Consider the following 19,187-nt stretch of genomic DNA (forward strand, 5'->3'; position numbering starts at 1 on the left):
TAGCTGCACAGCCTTCTAGTTGCTGTATGTGGGACGCAGCCCCAGCACGGCTGGAGAAGCGGTGCATCGGTGCGCGCCCAGGATCCGAATCCGGGCCGCCAGCAGCGGAGCGCACACACTTAACCGCTAAGCCATGGGGCCGGGCCCAAAATTTACTTTTAAAACCATTGTTTTTTTGGCTTTTTTTTGTGAGGCAGATTAGCCTTGAGCTAACATCTGTTGCCAATCCTCCTCTTTTTACTGAGGAATACTGGCCCTGGACTAACATCTGTGCCCACCTCCCTCTACTTTATGTGTAGGACGCCTGCCACAGCTCGATAAGCGGTGCATAGGTCAACGCCTGGGATCCCAACCTTCGAACCCTAGGCCACCAAAGCAGAGTGTGCAAATTTAACCACTACACCACGGGGCTGGCCACTAAAAGCATTGTTTTTATCGCAGCAAAATCCATTATAGAATTATTTTAAATAACAATATTTTTAAAAACCCTTTGTACCCTCCATTTAATCTAACAATTTTCATTAGAAAGAAAACAATAAGAAACTTAGGGGAATCTTCATTTGTTCACTCAATAATAGTAAAACTTACATCAAAAAATGAGTCAAGAATGAAACCTTTTTTTCAGACTGATTTTGCTTTAAGCATTACTTTTTGTTTAGCACCTTCAACGCTATGAGAACAAATAATTATTCTATTTTTATTATAATAAGGTAATTATGTATAATATATACAAGCCTAAACAAATTCAACTAGCTAGATCTTCCCATCTTTTCACATCCTGCTTATAAATCCTTCTTTGACTAGTCAAATAAAAAGGAATACGTATTCAGATATGCCTCAATCTCAAAATCCAAGTCCTTATTGGTCTTACTATTTTTGACAGATCATTAAGCCATTGATGATCTGTATAATGGGAGTAATACTTACACAGCCTTATGATGACTGCATAAAATAATATGGATCAAGAGAGTAATACCATGTCAAGCACACACTAGGTACTGTACACAATAAATGTTAATTCCTTCCCCTACTCCAGATGAGGCAAAATAAAGAACTATAAAAGGCATGATTAAGGGTAGGGGGCATTTATCCATTAGACACAAAAATGTTTGAGAACTACAAAATAAAATCTACTGGTACCGATGTGAAAACTCTTTAATTAAATGCCTACACAATGCAACACACGCCAACTTACGGTTAAATATAATTTTCTAAATATGCCATCATTTTGAAAAAAATTTTTCTCATTTTCAATAATTTCTAAGCACATATCCAACCAATAACTGCCAAAAAATCATAACCCATCGTGAAGTGACTGTCATATCCAGCCAAATAATGTCAAAACCAATAACATTAACAGCAAAAAAAGTTTATTCACTGTCTAAACTGCGTGGATTTAAATATATTCTATTTGTTACAGAATGAAACCCTCCTCCGCCCCCTTTTTAAAATAAGATGCTTAGTGTCTGGGAAGGGCTTAAGAAATCAGGTAGAAAATGCAAAGGGGGTTGACGAAACAACTTTCTGAATACATCCGTGTCAAAGCCAAGTTGACTCCTCCGTAACACTGAAATACACCTACTGCAGCTGCAAGGAAATCAAATGGCATGTTTTCTGCCGCCCTCGGCACTTGGCCAGGCTACCCCTGTCCTAAGGAAACAGAAGGGAGCTTGTGAATTTTCTCTTTCTCCATGACCCCCAACTAATGCTAGAACACGCCAACACGCTACGGACAACCACTGACCCTACTCCCTGGGATCCAGTAACTCCGTTTCACTGCCTGCACCCACCCAACTCTTGAGAGGCCCCCGTGCCCTCCCCAGCTCCTCCCCCGCCCGCCTCGCCCCAAAATTCGCACATGCGTACACTCAATTAGGAGAGTTTAGAGCGCTCCCCCCTCGCCGGGTCCCCACGCCCAGCTGCCACGCAGCCAGTCTTCCTGCCCTTCTTTGGGCCGCCGGCTTCACTTTTCAGTAATACGCATGTGCAAAACTGTGCCGCCCGGCAATCCTGTAGCCGGCAGGGGTGGGGCGGCAGGCGGGACCAAGTTTGTTGCGCACGCTCGGGACATGCGCAGTGAGAGGGCTGAAGCGCCAGCTGTCGATTTGGAAGTTCCGGGGAGGCAGCGCATGCGCGAGTGGACGCGTTGCCGGCGAAGAGGGGAGCCTGACGACTCGGAAATTTGAATACCACAGTAGCATGGAGTGTGACCTCATGGAGACTGACATCTTGGAGTCGTTAGAAGATCTAGGGTAAGGCTGTCAGGGCACGGGTCTCCTAAACCCCACACTACTGGCCCCCCGGGAACACCTCCTCCGCCCAGTCGGAGACACCTGCCTTTCCACGCCGCACCCCGTGGCTCCTGGCTGTCGCCTCCGTATGGCTCCGGGACCCCAATGCCACGTCCACTGCCTGCCCTGCCGGCTCGGGTCCCTCCAGCTGCGACGCCCCTAGGCCTGCCCTGTGCTCCCTGCAGCCGAGTTACCCGCAGCGTTTGTCAGTCATGCGTGTCATTGTCTGGGTTCCAGTTCTCGCCAACCCCCTCCCCGAGCTTTTTTCCTTGCTCCCCATTCTCCCTGCCCTGCCCCCTCACTCTGGAGGTTGCCCAAGTTGATTCTGTGTTTTCCTACATGTCCTCCAAACTTCCAGCTCTTGTCTTGAGCCCCTACTCCTACCCCACCCCACTTCCCTCAGAAAATCTCCTTTGCCCAGTCATCTTTGCATGCACCCAGGCTTTCCTCAGCCACATGTCTGTGCGCTGCATTCGTTCCGCCAGCCAGCTCACTTGTGCACCTAACCTGTCACCACCTTCGTGGGAACCACTAGCAGTTTCCCTTGACTCTGACACTGCTTCGTTGAGCCACTATTAGCGCTTGCCCTTAGGGTCGTCTTTGCCCACAAGTCCCTCCTTATTTGTTGTGCATTTTCTCTCTCCTGCTGACAGTTACCCAACCATAATTCATTAGTATCTAGAAGCTGGAAATAGGGCTTCTTATCTCACTGGGTCACCCAGATCGGTGTACTCTATTAAAACTTGAGGACTTAGAACCTCTTGGGCTAAATGTGGTTCCAGAAACAAATTGTATGATTAAATATTGGCCTACAGGTACGGTGTCAAAAAAATGTATAGATTTAGCTAACTGTGTTTATAAAGTAACAAGTCCTTTCTCAAAACCTTCCCTTAGGCTTTTTCAAGACTTGGAAACCTTTCTCCTTTCGGAAGGGACACTGAGAGGGTTCCCAAAGTCTGCCCATATAAGTAACTTGCTGTCCTGGTAGAAATTTCTACAAAAGGAAGTGGTAGTGCTTATTATCTTTCTTTGTCACAATGAATTGCCATTGTTCTTTTCTTTGCAACTTGCTCTGAGTTTTCATGAATTTTCCAGACTTTAGGGGGCCTGTTTCTTTGATTAGAGCATAAGTAAAAGTCACATTCAGCAAAATGGTCTCTTTTTGGTGGACATCTCAGACTAAATTGCTTGCTCACACGTGAAGCCATTCATTCAGTAGACATTTTTGAGGAACACTTGCTCTGTGGCGATGTTGGGCTGAGCACTTAAGGGTACAAAGTGAGGTGGAAGTTCACATTATGAGAATCTGCTGTGAGAAGAACGGAGGAGAGTCAGGAAAAGGAAAGGAAATGGGAAACAAAACTAGGAAAGGAAGTGAAGTTCTAAGCTTCCTTCAAGAAGTGGCACTTAAGATGAGAGGATAGAGTAGAATTCAAGAGGATAGAGGTAAACCTTATTTAAATGTAGACAAGCAGCATGGAGAGAGATCCCTTAACAGTTCGTGACGGAGGCCGTTTCTTCCCATTATTGTTCTTTTACCCTCTTTTAACTATGTTTTTCTTCTCTTGGGTACCATAAAAGTCATTGTTACTGTAATTAAACTAATCAAATAAATAATTGAGATGGATTGTAATGTAAACCATGGGATTTTCTGAAAACTGCTATAAATTTTAACCATCACTTAGTTTGGTGACATTCAGTCTTTAAAACTCAGGCTTAATCCATGAGTACTTTCAAGGATTCTCTGAGAAATATTAGAATTAAATGACTGTCCTTTATCTCTAACCTGGCACACAGTAGGAATAAACTAAGAAAGTCTAAATGTGTAACACAAGGAGAAATTTCTAGGCCTAGTCTCATTATTCCAGTGTCTAATAATGTGCGGTTTTGAATCTAGATGCCAGACTATATATAATCTCATTCTTTGTGTAAGATTTTCTCCATTCTATTCAATATATAAACATATAATTGTATTTTAAAAGCATCAAGTATTGTCATTTCTCTAACATCTCTATACCTCTAAAATTGAATTATCTTAAGCATATTTAATGCATCTTTAATAACTTTTTATCAATATTTCATTTAAAAGAAGATAAAATAACTTTCTGAAATATATATATTTTAAAATTACTTTGAGAATGACATTTAATTCTAGCTATATTCTAGATTGGAGTTCATTATTATTGTCTTTTATGAATGTTTGAATATTTAATAATTTTTTTAAATTACATTTGAAGCATTTACAAGGGATTAGGATTCAGTTGTACCAGTTCACTCAAACATCAGGTCACCAGCAATTATTAAATTAATTTTGACATTTCTCTGGTACTAGAATGTCTTAGTAATCTTAACTGTCATTAAATATAGGAAAAAGAAATAAATGATTAATTGTAAAGTTTTTGCTTTTGAAGAAGGTCATTAAAAACCTAACCTAATTGATTTCTGGAAAAATTTCTAGAAAAGATAACCTAAGTTTTATTTCTGAAATAATAAACTATAGTATAATTAGCTGTCACTTATTAATCTAGTTTTAATACTCAATTCAGTTAAAGAAAGAAAATAAACCTTGGCACAACAAGAGCTTTCAGTAAATATACAGAAGTTGAAATAATTTATTAATATATTATATGTGATTCTGTTAAGCATTCACGTGTATTTTGAAGGGCTTAGCTTATTTTTCGAATGGTTTAGTATAATTCTGAATTTTATTTATATTTGTAAGTTTAGAAATTGGTCAGCATGACATTTATTAAACTATTGCTTAATTATACAAATAGTACATAAATATATTGTATCTGTAATATATTAGATGTGATTTTATGTTCTTTCTGAAGTGTAATTTCTTACTCACCAGTTACAAGGGTCCATTGTTAGAAGATGGCGCTCTATCTCAGGCAGTCTCTGCTGGAGCCAGTTCCCCTGAGTTTACCAAACTCTGTGCTTGGCTGGTATCTGAATTAAGAGTGCTGTGTAAACTAGAGGAAAATGTGCAAGCAACTAACAGTAAGTAAACGTTCAATTTTAGGGGCAAAATATAAAAATAAAATTAGGGTATTGTGAAATGAACATTATCAGTACTGCAGCTGAAATTTCACTTCTTTATAAACGTAAAAAAAATTTTGTAAAGAAACCAAATACTTTTTTTCCCTATATTATTATTAGTATTTTTTTTGATGAGGAAGATTGGCCTTCAGCTAACATCTGTTGCCAATCTTCCTCTTTTTGCTGAGGGCGATTGGCCCTGAGCTAACGTCTATGGCCATCATCCTCTATTTTGTATGTGGGTCACCGCCACAGTGCGGCTTGATGAGCCATGCATAGGTCCTCGCCCAGGATCCAACCTGCAAACCCCGGGCCGCGGAATCGGAGCACGTAAACTTAACCACTACACCACTGGGCCGGCCCGTCCCAATATTATTTTTAGAGATAAGGTGATTCAGAAGTTGAAAAACCAGAATGTAGTCCTACAACTGTTAAAAATTTGTAGAAGTTGAAAAGACGCTATTACTGAGATACAGAAAAATGGAGACAAATATGACATCTATGAACTTTTTATTCTTTGTAAAACATGTCTTACTAGATCTTAAATTGGTGGCTGAAACTAGAAATTGCAATGTTTTTCTCGTAGGACTGCCAGATTCTAGAAGTACATATGGCATGTAAAGTAAATGCATTATAATTCTGCTATGCATGGGGAGAAAGAGAATGCTTTATTAAGAAAGTTTCTCTATCAGGAATGTATCGCTAGATACATCCCAACCAGATCCAGCACCATCAGATTTATGGTGTTGACAGCTGCTTTATATTTGCCGATTTTGTTATTGCTTTAGCACTAGTTCGTCGATGCTGCCAAAGAGACAAAAGCTTGGAACCTGACACTCCACCATCTGGTTCCCTCCTACCATAGGTAAACCTGTGGTAGGAGGCAAAGAAAAATGCCCACCTCTTAACCCACCCTTATAGAAAACTATATACATAATCTCATTTTTTTTTTCACAAAATCCCATTTGAAGAGCGCAGTCTCTTGCATGTTTAGTATATTTAATGTGTTCATGTTAGTTGCATCCAATTCTAATTATTAAGGAGAGTATAATGTAACAGTAATGATAGTAGCAGCTCACACTTATTGAGCACTAGCCCTCTTCTAAGCACTTTACCTGTGTTAACTCATTTAAACCTCAGGGCAACCCTATGAGGCAGGTTTTATTACTCTTTTATACATTAAGCAAGGAAGAACAAAGAGGTTAAATACATTGCCTAGGTCACACAGCCAGTAAGTGATACAGCCAGGATCCCGGCAGTTAACTTTGGGAGCCAGTGTTATAAACGTTGCCTCTTGGCCTAACATTTCAGAGATAGGAAGAACCTTTGAAAACACCTATACTAGATGGTAACTGTTTATAACCTGGAGCCCCTTTGTTCAAATGAAGACATTTTATAGAAGCCAACATATAAAACAGGTAAAAGTATGGCTGTCCTAGTTGAAGCTGAGAGGGAGTACTTTTACTTAGCACAACTCTCCCCTCAGCCTCCCCAGCTGCCTCTAACGGAGTTCTCTGGAATTCTGACGTTAACAGAACACAGTTTGCAAAACACTGAGAATATACTCTTCCCATTTTACAGATGAGAAAGTGGACTCAAGTCAGTGACTCTTTCAAAGTTTGCTAGTTAATTTTCCCCCCTCTGTGATATTGAATAGAGAACCATCAAAATAGAAAGGAAGAAAGAGCATTGTTTTCTCTTGGTTCACCCAAGAAACTCTATATTTGACATGTTATGGGAGTACAGAACTACAAGTCATGTTTGCTATCTCCAAATTTAGTCTTAACTGGGACTATTAGGCACAAATGAGACAACTGGAGATTAATACAGTAATTAAATGCATCACTTTATGGTTCACAGGGGAAGGAAATCATTGAGTGCAACAGTACTTGGGGAAGGATTCATCAAGAAGCAAGACCACTGGGCTTTGATGGATAGGTGGGATTTGATGGAGGAGGAAAGGGTCGAGGGCATGTCAATCACAGAGAATAACTTAAATGAAGGCCCAGAAGTGGAAATGAGACTGACCATCCCTGGGGCAGTAAGGAGACAAGCCTGGCACAAATAGAGGGAATATTTGTGGAGGTAGTAGGTAACTGCTACATCCATGTAGAAGCTGCTCCTACATAGCAGTGTGCTAGGAAGGGCAAAGTGGAGAGTCTGTGAAGAATCTTTAATGGCAGACAGAAAAAATTAGATGAGATTAGGTAGAAATTAGGAAGCCATTAAAGATTGTCAAATAAGGGAATAACCTCATGAAAACTTTAAGAAAGAAAATCGGCAGTGGTGTGAGAAAGGATGAATTAGAAGACAAAGGAAGATCTTGTGTTAGGAAAATCCTATTAAAAATTTCAATTTATATATAACTGTTATGCTAATTGGAAAAACAATCATTTTTATTAAATAAGATTATTTTAATTCTTAAAAGGCCCGAGTGAAGCTGAAGAATTCCAGCTTGAGGTGAGTGGGCTCCTAGGGGAGATGAACTGTCCGTATGTTTCACTGACATCTGGGGATGTGACCAAGCGCCTTCTCGTTCAGAAGAACTGCCTCCTCTTGCTCAGTAAGTTCATGGCTACCGAACATAGCTCTTATTTTCTGTTTATGTTTTCCATGACTAATAAACTGATTGTTACTGTTGTACTTCGTTACGGATTTAATTCAGAATACTACTTATTTTAAAGAAAACTTTGTTTATTTCCAACGTAGAAGCTAACAGTGGGGCTGTGCCCTGGCAGCACCGTTGTGTTGTGATTGCTACTCTTCTGTCGATCAGCTTTACTGGTACTCAGGCTGTTGTGCTTCACCCAGTGTTGTTCAAGTGTGTGATCCTTAAACCTTAGTGTTCTAGACTGGAAGCACATTTTAAAATAGACTGGGAAGATAGTGTGGAGGTAATGAAGATTTTTTTAAAAAATTAATTTAAGGTATTTTGTCTTGTTGATATTTGTATTAGGGCAATTGTTTGAGGGTTTTGGTTTTGTTTGTAAATATGTCAAATTACAATGTAAAATTTTCTGGAATAGTATTTGGGTTGTTCCTGTACTTACTGATCATTCTAGGAAATAAATTATTATGAAAAGTTCTTTCCTTCCATGTTTTTTATATACTGACTACTATTTCTCGCTTCACCCTGAAAAACAGTAAGTAGACTCACAAATTTTATTGCCTTTAAATAAACTCGTCGGTAAACACAGCCAGTAGTCTTAACTCAAAATTTTAGTAGCGTTCTGAGATACATTTAGATTAAGCTTTGGTTAACTGAATATTATAGTTCTTATTTTGACAAACACAACTCGGAGGATATTTTAAATGTTTGTCTTTACAACTGTACTATGGTTTTTGAATAACAATACAACTCCACTTTTGAAGATTCTAAAGTTTAAAAAAAAAATGTATTCATAGCCGTTACACTTAGGCACTGAGTTATTCCAGAATCACTTTCTTAACTTACCTTTTGTCAAATGATTGTTGCAGGGGTGGGGGAAGGGTGGAGGTGGATATACACATAAGGTTAGATGTTGCTTTAGATACTGATATTGCTGCATATAATTCTTATGCATGCAGTCAGTATCCTTCAAATTGTATAATTTCTATAACTGGCTCAGCCACAGTATACTCATTAATTCTTCTTTTGTAGCACTCCTTTCCTTACTAATACCTAATATTTGGCATTTAGAATATGTTATCTTACATAGGAAGATAACAGCTCTATGGAAAGCTTAGTAATGACCCTGAATAGCTAATTCTTCCAAAGATCTCAGAATTGGGCTTTTTTAGTGCTGATACTTATGAAAACCACTTTGAATATAAATCTTTACAAAATGCCTATTACTCTTTCCTGTTTCTTAAGCAAATTGGACTGAACATTATTATTTTGGACTCAGCGTCATAATTGTAGACTTTATTTTAATGTGCTATCACCTTAAAAGCTCTTCAAGAATATACAACTATTTGCTCTCAACTGAATGATTAAATCAACTAAAGTTACTCTGCTCTTGGAACTCTTCATGCATGCATAGGCACCACTCACTTCCCTCCTTATCTTTGCTTCTGCTGTTTCCCCTTTCTAAAATGTTCCCCTCGGTTTGTATCCTCTCTTTCATGCTAGTATTTATGTACATGTCCTCATTCCCTGCTCACTCTGTGTAAATATTCCTCATCTTTCCAAGTATCAGTTGTCACATCTTGATGCTATAATTTTACTTAGTTCTTCCAGCAACCTTACTTTGCTAATTTGAATCTTTTAATACATTGTGTTTTGAGGGGGAAAATAAACCAACCTTATTAGAATTGTTAGTAAAATAGAATAGTCTTTGAATGAGTGGCTGAAAAACTCTCACGTGTCAGGTTAAGAACTGTTTCGGCTGTTCATTGGCCTTTCTGGTTGTCAGATTATTTCCCTTAGGTCAAATAACTCAGATATCTGAGTTCCCAATAGATAAAGACCTATTTATCTTTTTATGCATATATTCTTTATTCCTAACTAGATTGTCAGTAGAGATAATCTTTTTTGTTTTGTGTTATATCTCCAGTGCCTTTCCTAGTACTTTGAATACATCAGTTAACAGCTAATGTTTTTTGATGATAATTGTATTGGTGAACTACTTTTGTGAATGCCTGAGCTATTGTCCCAAATTTAGAGACCAGTTTATTTTTTTTTTATTTTTTATTTTTTGGTGAGGAGATCAGCCCTGTGCTAACATCTGCCAATCCTCCTCTTTTTTTTTGCTGAGGAAGACGGCCCTGGGCTAACATCCGTGCCCATCTTCCTCCACTTTATGGGACGCCGCCACAGCATGGCTTGCCAAATGGTGCATCGGTGCGCGCCTGGGATCCGAACCAGCGAAACCCAGACCGCCACAGCAGAGCGCGTGCACTTAACCGCTTGCGCCACTGGGCCGACCCCGAGACCAGTTTATTAAATCATATAACGTATGATTTTCTAGAACAAGGGTTGGCAAACTTTTTTAAAGGGCCAGATAGTAAATATCTTCGGCTTTGAGACCTATAAGGTCTCTGTTACAACTAACTTAACTCTGTTGTAGCATGAAAGCAGCCTTAGACGATATGTAAATGAATGAGTGTGGCGGTATTCCAGTAAAACATTATTTATGAAAGCAGTGATTATTTTCATGACAGTGAAGTTTTCCTGTTTTGATCTTTTAACTCATACAGTTTGCGTAGGAGCACGTTAAGATTTTATCAAACCCACTTAGAATGACCTTTCTAGAAACTTATCTGTCTTTATTGTTCTAGAATAGGAGTTGGCAGCTTTTCAGAAATGATCTGCCAAAATTATGACCCCTATGCTTCTAGCATTGTAGGAAATGAGACATTCAAGCTGATCATTCTTTTCTACTTCTAATAGGGCTTAAGAGCCCAGAAAATGTCTTTTTCCAAAACTATCTCCCTCATATTGTCAGAAGGTTCTCACTTGGTCGTATAATCTGAAATCCTAAGATCCAAATGATTATTAATTATCTTTTATAAAAATTGAAATGTCTTTGGAAAAGTTAAAGGAATAAGGTTGAATAATTTATACCTTCAGCCAAATTACCTGAAGCAGATTGCAGCCCTCATTATACCTGACTGACACAAGGGGATGATACTGATACAAAAGTACTCTGCCAAGAAATGATTAGAAAGTTTTGTTTTTTTGTTTTTTTTTCAGAGGAGGGGGCGAGAATGAGGAAAGTAGGGGGAAAAGGAATACTGAGAAGAATATAGATGGAAGAGGGTTTTCTTTGAACATCCAGAGGGTGACATTAGGCTACAGGAGACCGTGAAGAAGGAACTTTTGGGAGTTGAGTACCCTCTTCTCCTGTAAGTTAAGCTTTGACTACTTAAAAATATTGTTGTTTCATGCCAGTTCTAAACAGACTACCTAAGTATTGGAAGGTAAGAGGGCAAGATGGGGATATTACTGGTGCGTGTCAGTGGTGAGAAGTAAAAGAAAAATAACCTCTTTAACCGTCCTGAAAATTGGCCACCTGCCACCTTTTGCAGATTTCTTAACAGATGCCAACCCCTGTTCTGGAGGTTGCTTACTAGTGGAATGCAAGAAACCAGATTTTTAGATGTGATCTACCTTGATCCTTTGGTTTCAAAGAAGAATCACTTATTTTTAAACCAATCTTTAAACACATATTGGTTAAATATCTGATTTACAGACTCATTTTATGTGTTATTTCATTTGCAGGTAACAATGGTTTTCCTTTTTTGTTTTTATCCATTCTTGCAGCTTTAAAAGTTACATATCATTAGGTCTATAGAGTTGTAACTCCAGACTTATGACTACTAACTGTAGCTGTATCTCATTTTGAAATCTTATTTTGTTTACTTCAGCATACCTCATCTCAGAACTAGAAGCTGCCAGAATGCTCTGTGTGAATACTCCTCCAAAAAAAGCTCAAGAAGGAGGCGGTAGTGAGGTCTTTCAAGAGTTGAAAGGCATATGTATTGCTCTAGGAATGTCCAAACCTCCAGCCAATATAACTATGTTCCAATTCTTCAGCGGGATTGAAAAAAAAGTAAGACCTTTAGTACCAGATTGTAGTGTATTAAAGGCATAGTCCTACAGTTGTTTGAAATGAACAAGTTAATTTCTCTTAATGGGAACCTAATGTGCATATTATTAAGTACATGTTACTAAATGAGTTTTGGGTTTTAAATCCTAGATACCTTAAAGAGAAATTAGTATTTTACTATTTTTTTTAACATATTAGCATGTTTCTTTTTCAAAAAGGAAACTTTACACTTTGATTTATAAGCTGAAATAAGCTAGATATAATGTAAAAAGAATAGAGACTTAAGTCCTTTTTAAAATTATTTTATCATTGAACTTTGATGCAATTAATTTTAAGGTCTTTATCATTAAATGTTACCACCCTCCTCCCCATTGACTGGACAGAAAAGAATGTTAATATTTTTGGGTTTTAATCCAGTCACTTCGAGTCTTATATGTTTCAGTTGGCAAACTAGATTTGTTGACTGCTAACATATTCTAGTATGTGAAAATAAGTCAGAATTATTTCTATACCGCACATTATCAACAGTTAAGAGTTTTTTTATATAATTGATTAGGAACAAGCAATTTTAATAAAAAAAATTAATGAATAGAAGAGAATGATATTTGTTATAGCAGAGTTATTCTCTATATGCATATCTGCTGAACTCTAAGAATTGGTACATTTGCGTTGTGGGGTAGATGGGGACACCATGATGCACAAATTTGGCTGAACTCTACAGGGGAGCAGCAGTGTATCCATAGTCCATATTTTTCTGTGTGTTCATTCATCCATTCAGCAAATACACATGGAGTGCCTACTGTTGTCAGGCACTATTCTAGGTGCAGTGAAGGAATCATGCTTCCATAGGCACGTGAGGAGTGGGACAAGTGAGTGTCTTTATTATCATGCGGGTCTTGTACATTTCAAAACATCCTCCACCTTTGCCTCTGTCAGGAATCTTCTTTTGATGGCAAGATATGATGGGAATTGGGAAGATGAGGAGGATATGTTTACTTTTAGATTTGTTCATTCGTTCATTTATGTTTTTGTGTCAGTTAAAGGAAACATTAGCAAAAGTTCCACCTAATCATGTGGGAAAGCCTTTATTGAGGAAGCCAATGGGACCGGCCCACTGGGTGAGTAGTGATCATCGCGAGTAAACTTTGTAAGGAACCATCTATTTATCTCATGATATTTGTGTTGACACTTACAGTTTGGCTTTTTAAGTTGTGTTTTCTAATATGTAGTTTAATAGGTGGACAGCCTTAGAATCATTTTTGCGAATCTTAAGATTTATACAGAATAATTTTATTTGTGTAAGAATAGAAGCACTTATCTCGTAATTTATAATTTACGCAACTGATTAACTAGAAATTCAGTATGATGCGTGTTTCTAATTGCCAAGTGGATTGCCTTGAAACCAAAAACTTCAATGATCTGAGCTTCACACAGTGAATTAAGGGAAAGCTAAATGAGAATTTTGTACTTGTATTATGTTTTGAATCAACGTTATTTCGCCTATCATTTCACTAACTTAATTTATTATTATAACTTTTGTTATTATATTTATTAAATAATTTATTTTGTGCTGAGTGCTGGGGCTTCGGTTATGAATGAAACAGACACAGTTTATGCCCTTTTGGAAGAGAAGGTCAAGCAGATGTAAATTCTAACTGGTCTTTTTAATTTCGTTTCAGGAAAAGATAGAAGCAATTAACCAAGCCGTAGCCAATGAATATGAAGTTCGGAGAAAGCTGCTAATAAAGCGTTTGGATGTCACTGTCCAGTCCTTTGGCTGGTCTGACAGAGCTAAGGTACGCATTAAATAATTTAAAAGAGCAGGGTATTTATAGACGTGATCCTTAAACATTCCTAGCACAGTTAGATACAGTGGAGACTACAAGAGAAATGCATAGGAGACACACGTAGAAATTTTTCTTTAGTGAGTTGCTGAGTAGCAATTCTTTCAGCTATTCAGCAATAATGAAAACATTTATTTTTCAATTTTTTAAATATTTTTCAACAAAATTGTGTGTTATATGCTCTACTGGAAGTACTCATTTGTAAGAGAAATGGAAAGAGTGTCTGAAAATTACTAAAATAATAAATTTTTAAATTACTTGTTTACTATACTTTAAACTAAGGATTTAATTTGCTAATTAAAGTTAGAAATACTGGCCTTAGCAAGACCTAATATTATGATCTGTTTATAGAGTATTGGAGAGTCTGGTAAAACTTAAGTTTTATTTCAGCTTAAATTAGATAACCTAGACAAAGGTCTTGGTCATTCAACAGATATTTATTAAATATCTACTATATGTTCAGTAAGTAGGAATTAATTGGCACAGTTGATTCATTTGACCTTCTTAGAACCCTGAAATGGAACTAATCCTTGAGTTTATGTGGAGGTTGGTCCAGATGTGTTACTATTAGACGTTCCCTTAATAGTACATTCATTTTTTTTTTTTTTTTGGTGAGGAAGATTGGCCCTAAGCTAACATCCATTGCCAATCTTCCTCTTTTTTCCTGAGGAAGATTAGCCCTGAGCTAACTTCTGTGCCCATCTTCTTCTATTTTGTATATGGGATGCCACCACAGCATGGCTTGATGAGTGGTGCGTATGTCCGTGCCCGGGATCCAAACCTGCAAATCCTGGGCCACCAAAGCAGAGCACGTGAACTTAACCGTTATGCCACCAGGCCGACCCCAATAGTACATTCATTTTTGAAAGTAGTTTTTTCTCTGAGTTTTTGTTAATTGACTCATAGAATGTTTTGTTTAGTGTCTAATTATCTTTCTAATATGTTAGTTTCACCTAAGATCTTTAAACCTTAGTACAGCCTTATTTTGGCTGCTAAATTGTTGCAGTAGATATTTATTGAGTTACAGTATTTCAGTGTTGGAAAGGAGTCTTAGAGGTCAGTCTTAACTCCCCTCGTTTTGCAACTAAAAAAATGGAGACCCAGATAAATAGGAGACTTTGTCTGCCATCTCAGAGCTAGTCACTAGTAACACCAGGGTAAATTGTTCTCTCCTGTGAGTGCTGTTTAGGAAATATCAGTCCTTTCTTAAATTATCTTTGCTAAACACAATCATTTCCCTCTCAGCATGGTAGGCACACTTCAAAAACAATAACCTGCAGCTTTCAGCTATAAAACATAATGATCGATGACAGTGCACTGACCGATCAACACACTGTGGTTCTGGTCTTGGCACTGCCATTAATGGACTTTACAGCTGGCATCCTGATACAGCGTGTCTGAGTGCCAGTTTATTTTCCTCGTTTTTGACATCTTTAAAATGCCATCTTCAATCTAGGTGATATTTAAGATCCTTTTGAACTATAATACACAATGATTCTATGAAATACATAAGTATACTAGGGAGAATAAGGAAAGTATACGAATTAACTTGCACAAATCTATTGTTTCATTTAATGGAATTTATGTACTGATATCTCACTTTGACACTTCATTTTAAATCACTTTATAGAAATTGCTTTGATATGCACAAAGTGAATTTTTGTTTCTCGTAATGAAGTTTATGTACTTATATCTCACTTTGAAATTGCATTTTAAATCAGTTTTATTTGAAACATACGTGAAATCATTTTCTCAAAAGTGTTTCCATTCAACATTGGTTGAGCCCTTATTGTAGGTACTATAGTGACTGCAAGAAAAAGAAATATGACATATTCTTATAATTTTCATAATGACAATCTTTTTATCTTTTTAATTATTAAAGAAAAATTTTTTAAATAAAGTTACTGATCATCCTATTGTCTTAACCACGACTACTTTCATTTTTAGTATTACTATCTTCCGTACTTTGTCCATATATCCAATCATAGTAAAAATACCTTTTTACATCCTATTTTTTCACATTATATGATCTAAACATTTACCATCAATATTTGAAGACCTGCATATAACCAGCAGACTTACCAGATACTTTTTGTTCTTGTGCTGTTTTGCTGTGTATTGTAGTTGTAACTGTTGTTTCCAAAATTGAGTGAATAGGAGTTTGTTGTTGTTTCTCAAAATTTAGGTTACTTGATTTACATTTATTGATTCCTGTGCGGAAAAAATGTTTTATATTTGTTCGAGTTTATATTCTCTTGTGAACTTTCTCTTGTATGCTTTGTTCATTTATCTTTTGGGAGCTTGTGTTTCAAATACGTTTAAATGATGTATTCAAGTTTCCTAATTTCCCAACAATCTTAATCATTAACTTATACTTCTACTAGATGGTTAAAGTATAGACCCCTTTTTTCTTATTTATTATTTATAATAGAGGAAAGTGTTAAATGGGGGAGTTACTTTTACAAGAAATGTATACAATATCATTAGTACGAATTAGTCACAGCTAACATTTTTTATCTCATAGTAAGCAAAATGGGAAAATTAAAAAGCACAATTGTTGAAATGAGCCTATATTCTTATATTTAAACAGATAAGATGAATATGTTTGATCTGAGACCAGTGACAAGGGGAACCTTTTTACCTTCTCAGCCCCACAGTCCTAAAGGGAAGCCCCCTAGCCCTGTGTCCCCCTACCACCCACTCCCCACCATCACTCCTTGCTGTATCACCAAGTCTGACAGTTGTACTGTGAGAGAGTTCTTGACTAGGTAGGAGCAATGGTGAGTATGTAACTGTTTCCCTCCCACCTGGAGCCTAGTATATATTATCATCAGCCATTTTGGAGATGTTTGATATGAATGTTTCTATGTCATTTTGAAAATTGACATTTGTCTTTGAACACTTTCTTTCAACAGAGTCAGACGGAAAAATTAGCAAAGGTTTACCAGCCAAAACGCTCAGTCTTATCTCCTAAGAGTACTATTTCTGTTGCCCATCTTTTGGCTGCAAGACAAGACTTGTCAAAGATTTTAAGGACAAGCAGTGGCTCTATAAGAGAAAAGACTGCCTGTGCCATCAATAAGGTGATTAGAATACCTTTAATTTTCCTTCAAATACATTTCTTTCTATTTTTAAAATAAAATAGTTTACAATATCTTTCTTATCCCATAGGTGTTGATGGGCAGGGTGCCTGACAGAGGAGGTAGACCCAATGAAATTGAACCTCCACCGCCAGAGATGCCACCATGGCAGAAAAGGCAAGATGGCCCCCAGCAGCAAGCAGGAGGCCGAGGAGGAGGGCGAGGTGGTTATGAACATTCCTCATATGGAGGACGAGGAGGTCATGAACAAGGAGGAGGGCGAGGTGGACGTGGTGGCTATGACCATGGTGGCCGAGGGGGAGGAAGAGGAAATAAGCATCAAGGAGGCTGGACAGATGGAGGGAGTGGAGGAGGAGGAGGAGGTGGCTACCAAGATGGTGGTTATCGAGATTCAGGATTCCAGCCAGGTGGCTATCATGGTGGCCACAGTGGTGGTTATCAAGGTGGTGGTGGTTATAGTGGCTTCCAAACATCTACATATACAGGAAGTGGCTACCAGGGTAGTGGATACCAGCAGGACAATAGATATCAAGATGGTGGGCACCACGGTGATCGAGGCAGTGGTCGTGGAGGGAGAGGTGGTCGTGGAGGCCGAGGTGGTCGCGGAGGCCAAGGAGGAGGTTGGGGAGGAAGGGGGAGCCAGAATTATCACCAGGGGGGACAATTTGAACAGCACTTCCAACATGGAGGTTATCAGTATAATCATTCTGGATTTGGACAGGGAAGACATTATACTAGTTGAGGCTACAGAACCTTACATTTTGCTAGAGCTCAAGTAATAGAAACTTAGTTTCAGAATCCTGAACCAGCATAGATTTTGAATTTATGTGAGACCACAGGTGGCAGGCAGTATCCTGCTTGGCATAAGCATTTGTAGGTCTTCATTCAATTCTGGTGGTTTTTTTTTTTTTTAATGACTTGCATAATGCTGTTTATTTGAGAAACACATCATCTCTCCTTTGTATGAAGAATTTTTAAGAGGTAATTAAAATTGCCTTTAATTGACCAGTAGACTAATTCCACAGTCAGAACATGCATACTTTTTTGAAGAAATTACTTGAATAAGTAGTTTTCATGTTTTCAATATGCAGTTTTGAAAATGAGGATTCTCCTAGATTTTTTTTAGATTTACAACTAGGAAACCTTCCTCATATTAACAATCCATTTATATGTGTTTTCTTTAAAGTATTCTAATGCCTATTTTCCAAGCACAGTTCTGCTCTGATTGGCTTTTTTTTTTCAGAGAGATTATGCCACATTTGCTTCATGGTAGAACTTTTAGGTCAGTTCCTATTAAATGAGCTCTTCTGCAGATAGCACATTCGGTAGCCTTATCCTTTTGGTGGAATACTGTACCATATGCTCAACTCTGAAAAAACCTTGAACATGGCCAAAATCCATAAAGATTATAAAAGCAAACTAAGTTGTGAACTATAGTACATGTAGGCATTTAGTTAAGTATAGCAATTCAAACTGACATGCATCCATTCAAAACAAGTTCCTCCTTCAACCTTATTTTTACTTGAAATCTGCTAGAAGAAACAGCAAACTGAAATTTGTTTTATGCACGAGTTAATACCACTGGCTCAGCAAATACAAGTTAGTTTGCTTTGGGCAGAAGACTCTTTTGTAATGGAAGAAATGCACTACCAAGTAAGAGGACGGATTTTTGCTTAGTGCAGGAGGCCCTTTATTATTGCTGCAGAAAACAAAAGCCTGGCTGAGTTGATGTTTGACATTCTCCTTTACTGAAATCTACATGACGCTTCGTGCTGGGTTTTTGTATACGTGAACATTGTCAAGCTGTGAAAGAAAATGGCTGGAGGTGTGCTTTGTGTGAAAGGTGAGCAATAAAGTATCTGTACGTTCTCGCTTTGGTTTGAGTTTTATTTTAGCTTTCTTAAACTGAATTATTCTGCACACTTGCTTCAAGCTTCTGCGCAAAGGCTTTGTTCCCCAAAGATTCTTGAGTGTTTCCTTGAAACATAATTTGTAGTGAAAGATAGCCCCCACCCTAAAACTTTAAATAAACTGAAAAATAGCTATTTCCAAATTTACCTTTTACCATACCATTATAGCTAGAAAACTTCACTACTCATCGCTGGCCACTGGGTGTAGCTGTTGCTACACAGTGTTAGGCAAAGAACTTAATAGTGCTACTATTTTAGGGTTTTTGTTTTGTTTCGTTTCGTTTCTCCATTTTTCCTAAGAATGAGGGACATTTTTCTTAAAAGAAAGTAAATTGAAAATATAAATATACGTTTGTGAAAAAGAGAAATAGTATATCCTTTTCCTACTAAATTGGGCTTTTTAGAGGAAAAAATCAACTCATGTCTTAACATTAAAAATATTCTATTTGCTATTAAGGTAAGCACATTC

The 19,187-nt window shown here is 37.7% G+C and overlaps 1 protein-coding gene across 1 annotated transcript; it reads left to right on the top strand.

Moving 5' to 3' along the window:
- Nucleotides 1-2,129: 2,129 nt before the first annotated feature.
- FAM98A (family with sequence similarity 98 member A) lies at nucleotides 2,130-18,679 on the top strand. The gene is made up of 8 exons (XM_058551448.1): nucleotides 2,130-2,252; nucleotides 5,146-5,294; nucleotides 7,762-7,896; nucleotides 11,682-11,866; nucleotides 12,901-12,981; nucleotides 13,543-13,659; nucleotides 16,623-16,790; nucleotides 16,879-18,679. The coding sequence occupies exons 1-8, from the start codon at nucleotides 2,200-2,202 to the stop codon at nucleotides 17,548-17,550; spliced, it is 1,560 nt and encodes a 519-aa protein (XP_058407431.1). The 5' UTR covers nucleotides 2,130-2,199; the 3' UTR covers nucleotides 17,551-18,679.
- Nucleotides 18,680-19,187: the final 508 nt, after the last annotated feature.

Source organism: Diceros bicornis, chromosome 12, assembly GCF_020826845.1.
Source record: "Diceros bicornis minor isolate mBicDic1 chromosome 12, mDicBic1.mat.cur, whole genome shotgun sequence".
NCBI lineage: Eukaryota > Metazoa > Chordata > Mammalia > Perissodactyla > Rhinocerotidae > Diceros > Diceros bicornis.